The sequence below is a fragment of the Venturia canescens genome, chromosome 1 (genome assembly GCF_019457755.1).
Source record: "Venturia canescens isolate UGA chromosome 1, ASM1945775v1, whole genome shotgun sequence".
In the NCBI taxonomy this organism is placed as follows: domain Eukaryota; kingdom Metazoa; phylum Arthropoda; class Insecta; order Hymenoptera; family Ichneumonidae; genus Venturia; species Venturia canescens.
Genome location: NC_057421.1, coordinates 34,006,097 through 34,021,804, shown reverse-complemented (window position 1 = coordinate 34,021,804; position 15,708 = coordinate 34,006,097). Strand labels below are relative to the sequence as shown.

The following is a 15,708-nucleotide window of genomic DNA, read 5'->3' as shown; positions in this document are numbered from 1 at the left end:
CTTGCTACTGGTACGAATGTTTTGAGTTCTTTCTTGATTTTTTTTTTTATGAAAATTGTCTCAGCACCACTTCCACACTTGCATTGACAGTTTTTTGTATTAATTTATAGAGTTAGCCAACGAGCACGTTTTTCATTCACGTAAAGGCGAAAATATACAATAATATTTTGTTATAGCTCCTGATTTGTCCAGTGCAACGACCGAGTGAATGTGATTTAGTCAAGAATCATTTCGTGAAATAAAAAAGAAGCTTTGAAATGCATATATAAGCAGAAAATTTATTAATATAGGAACAGGAGTTTGAGTGGTAATTGGAAACTACAAACGAAACTGATTTCCAGGGTGCAGTGAATATCAAAATACATATGAGAGTCTTACATTTTGACTGATCTTCCGTCGATCAATAAGCAATTTGAGATTAAATTGTTGCATTTCATTTTTAGTAACCTGTTCCTAATGAATCATAATAATGTTCGTAATGAAGAATACCACAAATAAATTTTTCGTTTTCTCATCGCTTCCAAACCGAGGAAAGATTTTCAGACTAACTTAGGTGACCATTTCTTGCGCAGATTTTTGGCTCAAAAAGTTATTGGGATGGTCGCCTCTGATAAGGCCTTGTTCTAAAGAAAACTGAAGAACATCGAAATTAATGAAGTAGCACGACGCTCTTCAATTCTCTTCATTCCTAGTCCGTTCCTCGATTCGTTTGTTCTTCGTCCATATTCATTTATTCGCAAAATATAATTTTTCTCCAATCCCGAAAGACAAAAATCACAGAAGTAGATAAACCCTACTACCAGGGAGACTCCTACTGCGTTCTTTACTGCAGTGGGCTGTCGGAGGGAGGGCTCAGACCAGCCAATCAAATGTAGTGAAGATAAACCTATTCCAGATCGACTTCGATCATTGGTCCGCCCCTCCAACATATGTAAGGATCTCCCCACTTCTTGCAATATTAGCGATCTTCTTCAGGCGCTACCTTTATACCTTCGATTCATAAGTAATTCACAAGAGAGAAACATTTCCTTGCGCACGGAAAAAGTTGTTTTGAAACTTTTATTACAATCGGTACATCAGTGTCACGGTTTCACATTGCAAAAACTTGCCTTTGTCATTGTATTGAGCGAGCAGGGAAGAGGGAGGAGATTCGGCGAACGAAGAGCCCCACTATAAATCAATTTTTTATGGCTTTTCTTTCACTCAAATCAAGGAACGTTGTGTCCAAATAAAGACATTTGGCTATCGCAAACTCAACTTAATATCTCTCATTGCAATCAGCAATCGAAAAACAAAAGTCCAATATTTTCTGAGCTACGCCCCTCAATATTTTTCACCCACATTGGAATCATTTTTGCACATTGTTACAAAAAAATGAATAGTAACGATCGTTCATTTTTTATTTTAGAATAAGCATTTTAAAAATATAGCAATGCGACGAATCCCTAGGGTTGTCTACACCAATATGTGTCGTCGCTGTTACATACAAGGTGTCCGACGATTGGTTCAGGCTCGAGGATCAATATTTTGCCGTGCAGTTTGAATACGAATTATAACAAGTATTTCTTATTGGATATAACCGATGTATCTAAGCACTTCATTGACTATATGCCAGATTTTTCCTATACAACAACTTCGATGAACATAATGTCATGCATAATCTATAAAGGATTTCGTGACTCATCTGTTGAACGACAAAGCACGGAAGTTCCGAAAGTTCATATACATTACTGTTTTTTACCACCGAATAAGTTTCTCGCGTGTCATATGTAATGAGTTTTTTCTAACCCTCAGACTGCGCATAATCTGAAATATGGTAGATTGGAAGGGGAAACAATGAGTCTCAGTGTTTTGTGACGGGCAGTCCAAATTTCAACATCTCTGCAGCGTGTTCTCCGTGCGATCATCCCAGTAAAGAATAAAACGTTGGGCTCGTGTCAGAGACAACATTTTGTTACTACTTATGGGTGATCTGTTTTGCTCTACTCAGTTTTGAATCTGTTTCCTTTTTGTCGTTAGCATTCGACATTGGCATTTTTTAAAATTTCTCTGATACTTACGAATTTATATAATTCTGGTGTCTTTTCCATTTTTTCAATCATTCGCATGTTGATATGTTTAGGGTGATTAATATACAGTGTTGTTCAGTTTTCTCCTTTTTTATTTGTTACGGTTTTTTTTTTGTATTTTAGAAATAAAAGTGATAAAAAAATTTAAATACCATTAAACGAACAGTGATTTTTCATTTAAATGAACCAATAAATAGTTGTAAAAATTTTTCATAGTTCCTCGGATCTTCGGAAATCTTCCCTTGTACCATTGCCCACTGCACCATTTTCTTATTTTTAATCATCTTCAGTGAATTTTTATCCCTTTTTTATAATACACTAAATTAGTGCGAACTTTAGCGTTGTTATATGGTAACCCAGTCAAGTACTGCCCTCAACAGACGTTATTTCTCAGTGAATATTTCTATTTGCGCCATCGACGAAGTAGACTAAAAAATTGTTATTTTATAAGGAGCGGTGAAAAAAATATTCACTTGTGTTAAATGTTCCTGAAATTCGAGCAAAGCACAACGTCGTTACAATATTTGATGTGCTTTCTTCCACGCACAAGAAATGCTCTTTATTTATTTTATCTGGTTTATTCAATTTTATTTATTTATTACCTTTTTGGTATAGTGGTTAGTTCTTATTCGCTAATTGTGAAACGATTGATGAGAAATTACCGCACAAAGACAATCAAAAATGAAAATCACATTACAGTAATGGGAACAGGGAATATTTTTTGTTCCTGAAACTCCAACAAAATAAATTTTTAATCAAAATAATATTAATATTTGATGAAGCCTTCAAAATTTTCATTTTCTTGCTTTTCCACAGAGAGTTAAATATCTACTCGGCAATAATTACTATTTTTGAAGACTGTTTACTGTACTTATCTACTGTTACATACCGTAATTCTACAACTTTAATTCCTTTTGAGTACACGTCAATTAAAAGTATGGATCTAATCTCACTTGGAATTTTCGAAATCGAAATTCTTTGACACAGTTTGATCGATGAAAAAAAGCTCTGTCAGCCCACGCAGGGCGATGGCGAAAATGGGCTGGCATTTTTACTATTTTGATCGTCCGAACGGTGTGGACAATTTCACTTTCGAAATTTGCAGCTATGTTTCTCGCACTCACGATTGCGATATATTGACCCATGTTCTTAAAGGTGATCATTATGAGTCTGATAACTCATAACTTAAAAATGTTAGAATTCAATATCGAATCGAGCCAAAGTGATATTTCTGTACCATATTTTTGATGGCGAAAATTTGTATTGAAAATTGCGGATGAAAGGGGTAGCCTTGAAAATTCTTATTCAATGAATTTTTGCTGGATCGTGTTCTTTTATTGAAAATATTTCAAAGAATATACAATTTTATTAACTTTCACCGAATGCCCTCGCGGATCAAACGCCTCCTTAACAATGATAGACGTACTTTACGTGCACTTGATGTTTCATGAGGGAATTACGTGTGACTAGACGACACATGATTTAGCGATGAATAATTTTTCATCTCCCAACCATCGTCAGAAAAACATCCATTAACTTATGTTCACTTCCGTGGTTCAAGGCCTTGGTTCAGAGAATTTTTTATGACCTTATGGGTGCTTCACTGAATAATAAAATCTTATGCACAGCGTGAGACAAGAAATTATCCCTTTTTAGTGAGAAGTATAAAAAATATCATGCTTGCATGATGTTCCATACTGAAATTTCAAAGGTACCGAGTTCTTCGCGCGAATAAAACTGAACAAAAGACTCATAATGAAGCGACGAAGTTTCAAGGATTATTCGTACCTCAATAAGTTTATGTTGAACGTCTGCGGCGTCTTACCGATTAAATTGCAGAATGATTTTGCGAATTTGTTCTTCGTTTTCGTAACATTTGAATCTTTATCCTTTTTAGCCGGACCAAGTTTTTATGGCTTGATTTTTAATTGGGACAACATTGATCCGTCCGAAAGATTTGACATAGCGGTGACCTCGTATATTTTCGTCATTTGCATGATAAAAGGCAACACATTTTCCCATATTTTTATTCTTTCTAATATTTTTTAATAAAATTCTATCAGTGCAGTTATAGGATAATAATTCTTCATATACGCGGTATAGAGAAGTGAATATAATGTTTTTATTGATTTTGCAAAAGTCATTACCTTCGTTAGTTATGGTGGCAAAAAAATTATCGTTTTTTACATTATATGTTCAAATACACCCTTTTTTCAGATACTTTCGATTACTGCTTGAATCCGTTGTCACGTAGATATCCATCGAGGATAGTTTTTCATAGAATACGCGCCCGTACTCGAGCCCATGACAACTCAGAATTCAATTTAATATAACGAGCTATACTGAAACGATGCGTGTTTGATGCAGATAAACTCATGTGCTTAAATTAAAAAAAACGATTAAAAAAAAAAATTTCCACCGAATTGTGAACTGGGTACCACGTCTTTTCCTCGGATTTTTACATTTTTACACAGTTTTTCTAATAAAGTTCCCGGTGAACAAAGCCCTGAAATATGTATTACGAACAAAAATATTTTGAATAAGAGTATTTTTTTTTGATAGTGCGATTGTCATGAATTATCGACTGAATTTCAATTTTTATATTGTTTCCAAAGCGCAAGAAGCATTACGAGTTATTGAAAAGTTGTGAGAGATTGTGGAGGCACGTTGAGTGTGAATGAGATTTGGCAATTGTTGAAGAATACACCGAGCAAATATGACAAATTATGTACATTTATTTAAGTTGCACTTTCGGCATAATGATATGCTTTTTAACCGCACCGTTATTTACGAGTTTCGTAGTAGCCGCTAACGGTACAGTTTTGATAAGTAAAAGTCTGCCATGGTCAACTGGAATATTTCACGATAACGTGATGAAATTGTATATCTGGTATACTCTTCAAGTGCCGACAGCTTTGAGCGCCATTGTAGGAATTGTTGCCGTCAACACTGCACCGCTCTTTTACGTTATGCATGCTGGCATTCATATGAGACTATGCCAAAAAAATTTTGAGAGCGTAACCGAAAAAATAATGTTTGAAAAACCTTTGACGAGGAACAATAGTACTTGGAATGTAATGAGAAATAAATTTTTCCAACATGTCGTTAGCGGTATCGTGTATCACTCTGAAATTTTGCAGTACACACCTACGAATTTCTGCTTTCGAATGGATAATCCTTTTTTTTCATATGAAGCCTTTTTCTATAGATATTCTAAAGACGTTGAAGAAACTTTTCAATCTGTCATCTTTGCAGAGATATTTACAGCTCTCGTAAGCACTGGTGGTTACTGTTTCCTCAGTCAAGTCGTACGTTATCGAACAGTTTATTTGATGGAAGAATATTTGTAAATTGTTTGACTCCGACATGTCAAGTGTTACTTATATATGGGTCATTCCATGTCAATTCAACGACTTTGTGACGGTGACCCTCCTCGATTTTTTTCATTTTTTAATATGCTTTTATATATGTTAAAAGAAATCTTCAGTTAAATTTTTAGCTTGTTATCTCCACCCATTCCGGAGTCATCGATTTTTGTTTAAACAATGTATATCTCTGACTATAATTATCATAATGTCACTTAATACGGGTCATTTTTTTTTATTTTCAACCCTCTTTCTAAATAAAAATTGAAAAACGAAAAAATATTTTTTTCAAATGGCTTTTCGGTTATTTTTAGTCAAAAAATCGGGTTTTCGTTCTATGCGACATTTTCGATTTTTTTTTCAAAAAAATTAACAAAGTTCTATGTTAAAAAACAAAATTTTTCAGTCTTATTGCAAGATGGGCTTCCAATAATTTCTTGTAAAAAAAATTTTTCAACTTTTTTTCGGTCATTTTGATTTATTTTCTTTTTAAGATCACGTAATTCGTTCAATCAGTCTCAAAATCTTGAAGAAATTACGTGATCTTAGATGGAAAATAAATCAAAATGACATAAGAGATCGAAGAGAGTCATCGTCACAACGTCGTTGAATTGACATGGAATAACCCATATACTGACAGGTTTTCGTAAATATAAGAATGAAATTATAATCGACGGTTTGCGTGATTCGAAAACAATGGCCGTTAGGGATAATTATAATATTTAACGTCTGCTTATTAAGAACTCTTCTGGTTTCTGAACTGCATTGATTTTTTTTTCTCACACAATGCACTAGCAGCACACAAAAAACAAAAAGTTACAAATCCTGACTCGGTTCTGTAGGTGGCCAAAAAAGATCTTCCAAAAATGGCATTTTGCATGTCGGGATCAGTAGTGAACATGTTCATGATGTGTTGGCCACCAGACTCGCTTCGAGACGAGGTAAGGATAAATAAGCAGATGAAAAGAATACTTTTTAAAATGCACACTCGAGTAAACGCCGAGGCGGGCACTTACTCAAGCGTTTAAATGAGCTTTCAAATTAAATTTGAATGAATCTCGTTCAATGTGCTTTGAATTGTAGCGTATGCCTTTATTTGTTTTATGATAGAGTTTCAAAATCTCACATGCAGCGTACAATCTCGACTGGTACGAATGGACGAGACAAGAAGGCAAACTCATTTATATTATAATAGAAAAATCACAGAAACCTTTAGTTATAACGGCGAACAAACTGGTCGTCATTTCATTGGAAACATTCGGATGGGTACGTTGACGAACCCCTCATTGAATAATCATATTGTTCCATTCGTTCTACGTTTAGTTATATTATTCTGTCCTTTGTTCACCTCTTCAGCTTTTGAAATCAGCGTTCTCGATGTTTACTCTTCTACGACAGGTGATGGAATGATTCCAAATGATAGTGTCGATGTATCATCAAACTCCATGAGTAAATATTGGTACCAATAAACCTTTCCATCGAGAATGTCGTGTTAAAACTTTCTCATCACCCATGCGATGGTAAAAGGTCTTACGTGGATGTAACTTTAGGGTGAATACGAAAGGTACCAACGAACGTAGTCGATGTCGGTATGGTAGCGTATCAGTTGTGCATGCTCCTGGTCATCCGCGGCACAAACAACGCCGCTGTTAGGTGGTGCTCGGAATGAAAGCCTCCTGGTTCTGTTTTGACTTGGCGATTTCCTGAAAATCTTTGTTAATGCGAATATTTGAAAACTTACCGAAGACAAAATGTCACTGCAGATTATCAAGATGCTGCAGTGTTTATATGAATAAGGAATTGTATTTTTTTTCTTTTACAATTATGTGTACCAATTGTGACATAAGTTTCGATAAGCTTGAAATCGATACTATGACATTACCATGATCTAATTCTATGACCTTGTGAAAATGTATCTCCGGCCGGTAGAGTAATTTTCTTACAGGCAATCTGCAGTAACTAGTGGAAAAATATCTATCTGATCGAGCTTCCAAAGATAGTGTAATAGGTAAGAAGTTTGATATGAAGCGAAGTGACTGGTGGAATCATTTACTGGCTACACAGTCGGTAAATCCCCATGTTATATTTTCAACGGTTCATACGCGGCCGCGACTCTAGATTCCGGTGAACTAACAAGAAACGCACTCCTTGCGGTTTTAAGCAAGGGAACAGATGTATGTCTGTTTTTACCTTAAAAACAATTATTTGCTATTTTGTGAAAAACATTGGGAACTGAGAATATGACGGAATGGAATGGACCTTAATGACTCCAGACATTTTCCAAGTTCAGACCACGGCTTCGTGACGTGTATGTCCCTTGTTTATCTTTTTGGGCTGAAGAAGTATTTTTGCTGGTGAATAAAATGATATATTGGCGTGTAAATATGAAGAATTGAACGGTTTAAATATGGAGATGCAAAATCCAGTAATTCAGGAGGTATCCACCCTAAACTCAGAACTGCCAACTATAAGAACGCTCATATTTTCTCGAAAATGACATGCGCTGTGACAAGTGCCACATTTATCTATATTTTTATTAACGCAAAAGTGAAAAAGTAAAAGCGACGAGAGGGTTTCGTTGTAGTCAGTGGCTCACGTCAGCATCGATCATTTTCACTGTCTCCAAAGAAGCTTGGTCGAATGCACACAAAAACACGAAAAAATCGTAAACGTGAGCTCCTCCCGTCTCCTTTTTCCCTTGGAGCTATTTTATCCCTCGAAGCTACGGGAACAGTTGTAGCCGCGTTCGAGCTTTTGCGAGTGGCTGGAATAAAAGAATCCACGTATCTCCGTAAAACTATGAACGAAGTCGACTACTCCTTACTCGTTAAGAAGCAGCACTAACACACTAACGCTTAAGCTCGAGCGATCGTCATTGGCCTCGCTACCCTTCGATCACGTTTCTTCTATCTTCCATTCGTGCATCATGTAAAATCCTGCTGTCTCAATCTTTTACATTCTTCTTACCAAAATCATCGATCCGTGATACTTGGGCAACTGCAGAGTTGAAATTCATCAAGTCATTAACCGCGGTTTACTCATTTCATTGGCTGAATTTTCCCCGGAAAGGACGACGAAATTCCATAAGATTTAGTGATAACAATATCAGTCGCGTGTACTTGCTATTCATTTTGAAAAGAACGTTCTCTCCCTAAAAGCTAAGATATCGATAAATGAGTTCTTGGTTCAAGATTATCGTGTACACGTCGTACTATGACACATGGAATAATTAAGTGGGCCACGTTTTGAATAAATTTTAGTACCGAGTATAAACCAGGTTTCAAATTACAGAGATTAAAGAAAAGTGCATTTTTACGTAGTCAATACAAAATAAAAGACTTAAAATAAATCAATTATGAAAGTTCCGTTTAGCTTGAAAAAAAATTCATTCAAGTATTGTGTTTAATAAAAGGGTACTAGCAGAACGTATAAAAGGAATGATGGGTGACAAGAATGAAAAGGAAAAACATACAGACGAATAAAAAGTGAAGGAAGCCAAGTATAGAATAAACAACATTCTCGTAATAATGAATCTCGGAAACGAGTGGTGATATATAGAGGGTCTTCAAGTAGTATGTGGGGTGGGGAAGAGCATGAAGAAAACTCATTGCTTTTCATGAGGCTGGCAATCGTAAGCGCCGAAGGGTTTCCCAAGACCGATGGTCGATCCAATCCAATTCTGTTTCGCTACGATGGGCACACCTGAAGAAAAAAGATTATAAATAAACATCAGTTTTCGCGTATACGAAAGAGTAAAAGAGTCTGGAAAACCCGGCCAAATATTGAGAACAGATCAGCATTGAAAACCCAATTTCATTGAAATTTGAAAATATTTTATTGGCTCTATCTTCGAAAAAATTCTTTCGTTTAGGCACCAAAATTTATACACGATTAACTAGCTATCCTCTACAGAATGTATATACACCATTGATTGAATTATCAAAAACGAGATGCATCATCCAAGTCATCCAGAAAAGACCAACAGAATAAGGTTCAAAGGAAGAAAAGAAAACAAAAACAACAGGGTGGAAAGCGATCTCGTGTCGAATTCAACTACGAATTCCATGTGTATAGTAACCGTATACATCGGTCGATCTCTGAATGTCGCTACAGGTGGGTTTTAGCTTTCTTGAAATGTATAGCAGACATACAAGAAACGTTAAGGTAATTTTAGCGCTTCAGTCTAGTCAAGCACCGCTAATATTTGTAGTAATCAGTGTTATTGACATATGGAAAAAAATTATTTCTAATTAAAATTTTCCATATGTAATTCTTTAAATGAATGTTCACATCAAATTCGCAGATCAAGCCCGTTGATCTGTCACATTAAGGTTAGGAATACACTCAGCTGCTGCTTTACTGTCACGTCTCTTTATCTTAGCGAGTTGTAGTCAATCCAATGCCGGAAGTTCGGATTAAACTTTAGATTCCATAAAAAATAGGCCAATAAGTGTAACTTTTTCTCGGAGCATTCGGTTACTACAAGTGTTAAGTATACGAATTGCAGTTTTTTTTTCAAGATTTCATGGATGTCTATGCAAATATACCCTTTTATAGCAACCAGAAGTTAGGTTTTTGTATGCCTAATCAGGTTGATAACCGACCCTGAAATTTTACACGTCCTTTATTAAAGGTTAAAGTACAGCATACAAAACTTTTTAAAAAATTTTATGAACTGAGCCTGGTGATCGAATTACCTTTGCTGTCTTCCACTGTGCACGGAACCTTAAAGCCGGTTAGTTCTCTATTTTCGGCTACGATTCAGTTGGTGCGTAGTCGTGACCTGACTTTATGCACGTCCATTTATTTCTATCCTCTCATACGCGTTTTGCTCCCCTTCTCTACCCTTGCGTTCTGATTGGCGATTTTCGATCCGACTGCCTATGCCACTTCCACAATACTCATAAATTTTGAGTTTTACAATTTTATATAATGATTTTATGGTTTTGAGTTGGTTTATGTTTTTCGAACATTTAGCAGCAATTAGTTTTCTGTGGAAAATATATCGAAAAAAAAATATTAAACCACTGAAATTCGCATCCATATTTATTCTCCCGCTTATCACATGTACGTGGTGCCATGCAGCCATTTCCTTTCGTATCCATATCATAAATAATGTTGTGATTGTGTTGTACACTGTCCCTAAGCTTCAGTATCACAATATTTGTTTGCATTATATTTGAGATCGAAATATTTGCCAGAAAATTATCAGTAAGAAAATGATTCAACCACCCACTAGAAATCGAACTTCCAATTCAGAATCAGATTTATCATTTTTTTATTACACCTCTCAGAAAATAAGAACAATTGGCTAAGACTATGGAAAAGTTCAGCCTCTCCTAATCATCTCCGAACCACTGGTAAACCGGTGCATGTTAAACGGTGACCCCACTTTCTGATCTTATCAAATCTATAATTATGAACTTCATTGGTAGTTTTGGATGCTCGGAGATTCGTAACAGAATAAACCGTTTCTCGGTAAGAAATTTAAAAAATATTTCTGATCAAAGAAGAAAATGGTTTGCTAAATGAATCCGTTTTAGGCCTGGAGACGAGGTAATAAAATAATTTGACTACAGTTGATCGAATTAAATCAGCTTAGGTTTAAACCAACTGCATGTATTTTCTGGAGGCCCATATAGTAAATAACATCGCACAAAATTTTTTGTTTTCCTGTTCAGCCTGGAGCATGAGCAAGCCTTGGGAAGTTGTATAATTGCAACTAATACATTGCGCGAAAGGGTTGTCGTATTGACTAACTTTTCCGCTCAATGTGACTGGTCAAAAAAAATTTGCGTCACAATAAATAAGTAATTAAGGCAAAGAGCGAAAGAAGGAGAGAAGATAGAAAGGTCGAGAACGTGGAAAGTCTTGAGATAAAGAATCAGACCGATTGCTGAACCGCAAGGGCAAGAGATACGAAGGATACCGCTTTAGAATTAATTATAGGTAATGTGAGTGTCTGTGGAGAGGCATGCCTGGCACGGACAGGCTTTCTCGATGCTCTGGGTTAGCGAAGAGCGCCGAGAATGAGAGACGAGAAGAAAGACAGGAAGCTTGCAAAAGGATCCGAGAGATAAGAAGAGTGAGAGCGAGAGAGAAACGACGCAATAAGAAGCCAGAGAGAGAGAAAGTGACTGGAATGGCGTGAAAAGTGAGATCGACGAGTCTACAGGACGTGTCACAAACGTCCATCGGCCTCGTCAACTTATGTGCGCAACCGCACTATGCAGAGTGATGTGACAGAATTTCATATCATAATATTTAAAACGCTTTCCGGACTAATCAATCGCTAAAAATAAGAAAGCACAGATTGAGGTGATTTTAATAGCAATTCCAATGTTCTGTTTTACTCTATTTAACTAAACCTCCAATTTTGACAACATTCAAGATGAAAGTGCGCTCAGAGAGCATTCGATTAAAAAATGTTAACAAAATTTTCAACTAGTAGTGCTATCGCATTCGAGTTCACCGAAATTACCTTCGCACGTGAGTCACCCGGTATAGGGGCTTTTATTTGAGAGCATACAATAAAGAAATTCCACACTTCCATATAGATTCAGAGCGATTTCATCATCTTGTCTATTCAGCGATCGGTAGGTCAGCATAGCTGAATGCTTATATTTACGTTTATATGATTGGGTATTATTTGTATTATTTTCTAATAGTGTGTATAGCGTAACTCCAGATGGTACGTAAAAATATGTCTCAGAGCGAGTGCCTCCTAAATTTTAACAAGCAATTCGCTTAACTCTGCTCGACGAAATTTTGCCATCAGTCCATTATTTGTCGGAGAAATGCAGGCTTGAGCGCAGCGAAGTACGATGGGTGCCACGAATTTTTTATACCTTTTAAGCACTAAAATGCGTTTTCGACAAAACGTTAAACTATGCATCGTAAATAATAGTGAAGTGAAGATCAACGTGAAAGAGAAATTTTGTTATAGTAAGCTGACAATTTCTTCCGATTTTTTACAGTTTAATTTACGATTGTTGTTGTTTTTTTTTTTGAAAAATAAAAATAATAAAAGGGTTAGTTACAATGAAAAAATTGATGTTGCACGTGCCGAAAATGAAAACGGAGGACAGGAAAGCGATGCGAAAATGGCGATTTCGTATACAGAAGAAGGGTGAAAGACGCGAAACTTGCAAATTCATCCCATCCGCGACATCGCCTCCTCCATCGTCTCATTTGATTCCATTCATCGATCTTGGAAACTTGTTTCCCTGAGACTCAATTATGTGATACACTTTGCTCTTTGTACATCGTTGCACGAGACAACCCGATCCTGAGCTGTGTTTACAGAGATGATCAAGTTTCCCTACCCCCATATACAAGGGGTGTAGTGAAAATTTGACATCCGACTGATTGCTGGATTCGATTGCAGATATTGTAACGGCTTGTGAAGCGAGTCATGAAGGAGGCAAAATAATCAAATTCATTGGATGAATCTATGAGATACAAAGTTTCCTCGTCCCCGGGAAATCATCGCGAAAAATTCAATTAAAATCGCAAAGAATTCAAAAATTATCGAGGTACGTTGGAAGCACCTGAAATATGAAGAAATTTAAAAATTCTCAAAAAAAACCCACTAGTGTATACGTCACACAAAGTATGGGGTCAACGTTTTCAAATCAGTGAGCTCCAAAAGGAAAAGAAGCGACTAGAGCATCGTGCTTTACGGCGTTTATGGTTTTAACTTTCCGTCGACAAAAGTTTTTTGTTCTGTTAATAATGCAGTCTGCTAGCTTTAATGGCGCATCTCTTATACGAGAGTTGAAGAATCGAATAAATTGTAATTGAAGCAAGTTCAGGCTAAAAATTTCTTAATTTCAACAGGACGCTGCTTAATTTCAATTGATAATATACGACTTAAGAGACCCGAATGAATGAGTCAAAACATAATACAATGAGATTTACATACTGCAAATAAGAAGCGGATGAGTATTCATCAAATGCAACGACCCATAAAATATTTCCAAGCTCCTTGCTCCCCAACCGTTGAAAGTTTACTGGGGATCTATTGTAACGAAAAACAATGGGCCTTTATTATTCATGTGTACGGTACGATACGAAAAGAGTTTTGATATTTGAGTGCTTTTTCGAGTTTCGGTCGAGATTAACGATCCGTTTCAAATGTGAAACGTGGCAGAACTGATCTCGCAATGACTATGAACAACTCTAGCGCAGAACGGCCGTGCCCAACATTGTAATGTCTAGTTCTCAAACGCCCATGAAGATGATTTTGTAAAAATAAAATTTTTCACAATGGAATCTTCATTAGTATACATCAACCGATGGCACATAGATCCGAAAAAAAATCTTTAGCAACAAGTTGCCTCTATGTGTTACTACACAACCCGTCTGCGGCTCGAGTATATCCACGTAATCAACAAGTGACTCCGTTTCCTGGTGCTCGAGAATTTATATACTTTGCCATCGCGCGGCTCCACAGGTGGCAACATAGATAATCCTCGAGTTTAACGAAACATGTTGCTCAGTTATATATTGACTTATCTACTATTTATATTTCGCTATCGATTGCCCTGTTATAGTTATACCTTCAGTTGGTACGATTAATCCTGCATTAATCGTTACCTGATCAATCTAGTTAAATTGTTTATTGAACGTTGATTGATAACCGTGCCTAACGAACACTTATTGACCAGAAAATTGAGCTACGTCGACGAATCGATTTCAAGGTAACTTTAGCACTATAGACATTGATTTCTCTTCCATATTCTGCTACTAAATTGACATAACGTTATGAAAGAAGCTTCACGATTGGCGATGACGGATCGCAATATATATTTGAGTAAGGAGATACAGATTAGACCACATATATCAACGCCACAAATCCACCCCAACGTACTCTTACTCCTCTTTTCGTATTAGGCCAGTCCCCCATATCCTCGCTGAGTCGGGTCACGTAATAATAATCAGATTGTTTTATAGCACCCTCGACCGCAAATGTGACTCGAATATGACCGACGGGATGATCTGTGAGTAATAGAGAGTAAAGGCAGATGAGTGAATGTCAGATATGACGATTTCGTATCCCTTCAAATCCGACAATTTCGTTGGCCGCAGTGAATATTGCTCTGGAAGAGCACAATCCATTTTCGAGTCTAGGTTACTTTTCTTGACTAAAGAATATCATGGGGAAATTTTATTTACCCTTTTTCGTGAGTTCAAAAATATTGGCAAAACGAAAAAAATCGTATTTTATTTGATGTTGTTAATAGTGCCGTTGAAGTAGTTGTAATTCGTTCGAACTGTTTGAATTAACTTTCTGTCATTAACAATATGATAATTGCACGTATTAATAAGGCCATTTTTTTCCTGGATTTGACAGACTATTAAATTCATGAAACGATAAAAAATCGTTTTTTGGCGTAGACTGTACGTAGGCTGTATTGAGTCGAGGGAATGAAGCCATCACCAGGCTTTTCCGGGTTTGGTGCGAAGAGAACAGCTTTAATAAAGCAAGCCAAGATCGTTTGCTGTGGAAGAGAACGGCACGTCAACTCTCATATCGAGAATTCTTCAGGGTCTCGGAATTCCTACGTGGTCTTTGCGGGATGACGCTTCCACCTCGAGATCCTGGGGAGAAAAATCGGTCGACTCTATATCTTTCGAAAGCTCACGTATTTCGCGGGCTCCGCACAAATGACGACGAGGAAATTAATACTTTAAAAATTACATGCTCCAATGATAAGATAATTATGTGAAAAGATATTATCATAGTTCCCGATATCTGCGGTACCATTTTCCAGGTACGTACTCAAAATTCCGAGTTTTTCCTGAACCAGAAGGTTCTTTTTGTGAAACTACTCAGTTCGAAAATTTTAACGCCCAGCGACCATTTCAAATATTAAACGAATTTCGAAGAGATTTCCCGTCATCATTTCAGACTCAAAAGATTCCCACTTTTTATTTTTTTTTTAAATATACGCAATAATTAAAATCAATATGAGAAATGATCCGAATGATTGATTTGAGTTAAACAAATTGGCCGCTGCATCATAAGTATACGCGAGATCAAAACGAACCAGATAACGAGATAACAAAAAGTTGTGGGAACAATAGAGTCTGCGAAAAATTTGTCGTATATGTACAGTGAGAAAAAACATGACCAAAAAACGATAAATGTAAATGTGAGGGTGCAGAAGTGAGGGAAAAAAGCGGAAAAGCGAAAAAGAGAGCGTAATAATCGCGCGGCGATACGAGAAAATAGATGGAAAGGGTTCCACAAAGAAAGAAAGACAGAGAGA

The 15,708-nt window shown here is 36.5% G+C and overlaps 1 protein-coding gene across 1 annotated transcript; it reads left to right on the top strand.

Moving 5' to 3' along the window:
* The first annotated feature begins 4,828 nt into the window (after positions 1 to 4,828).
* On the top strand, positions 4,829 to 6,876 carry LOC122410153 (odorant receptor 4-like). Its single transcript, XM_043418267.1, has 5 exons — positions 4,829 to 5,103; positions 5,278 to 5,377; positions 6,277 to 6,375; positions 6,545 to 6,700; positions 6,791 to 6,876. The coding sequence occupies exons 1-5, from the start codon at positions 4,829 to 4,831 to the stop codon at positions 6,842 to 6,844; spliced, it is 684 nt and encodes a 227-aa protein (XP_043274202.1). The 3' UTR covers positions 6,845 to 6,876.
* Positions 6,877 to 15,708: the final 8,832 nt, after the last annotated feature.

Excerpts from the sequence above, each read along its gene's own strand:
- LOC122410153 (XM_043418267.1), top strand. The coding sequence starts at position 4,829 with ATGATATGCTTTTTAACCGCACCGTTATTTACGAGTTTCGTAGTAGCC. Across the intron at positions 5,104-5,277 it reads AGCGTAACCGAAAAAATAAT|ATATTCTAAAGACGTTGAAG; the intron begins GTTTGAAAAACC and ends CTTTTTCTATAG. Across the intron at positions 6,701-6,790 it reads CATTGGAAACATTCGGATGG|CTTTTGAAATCAGCGTTCTC; the intron begins GTACGTTGACGA and ends TCACCTCTTCAG.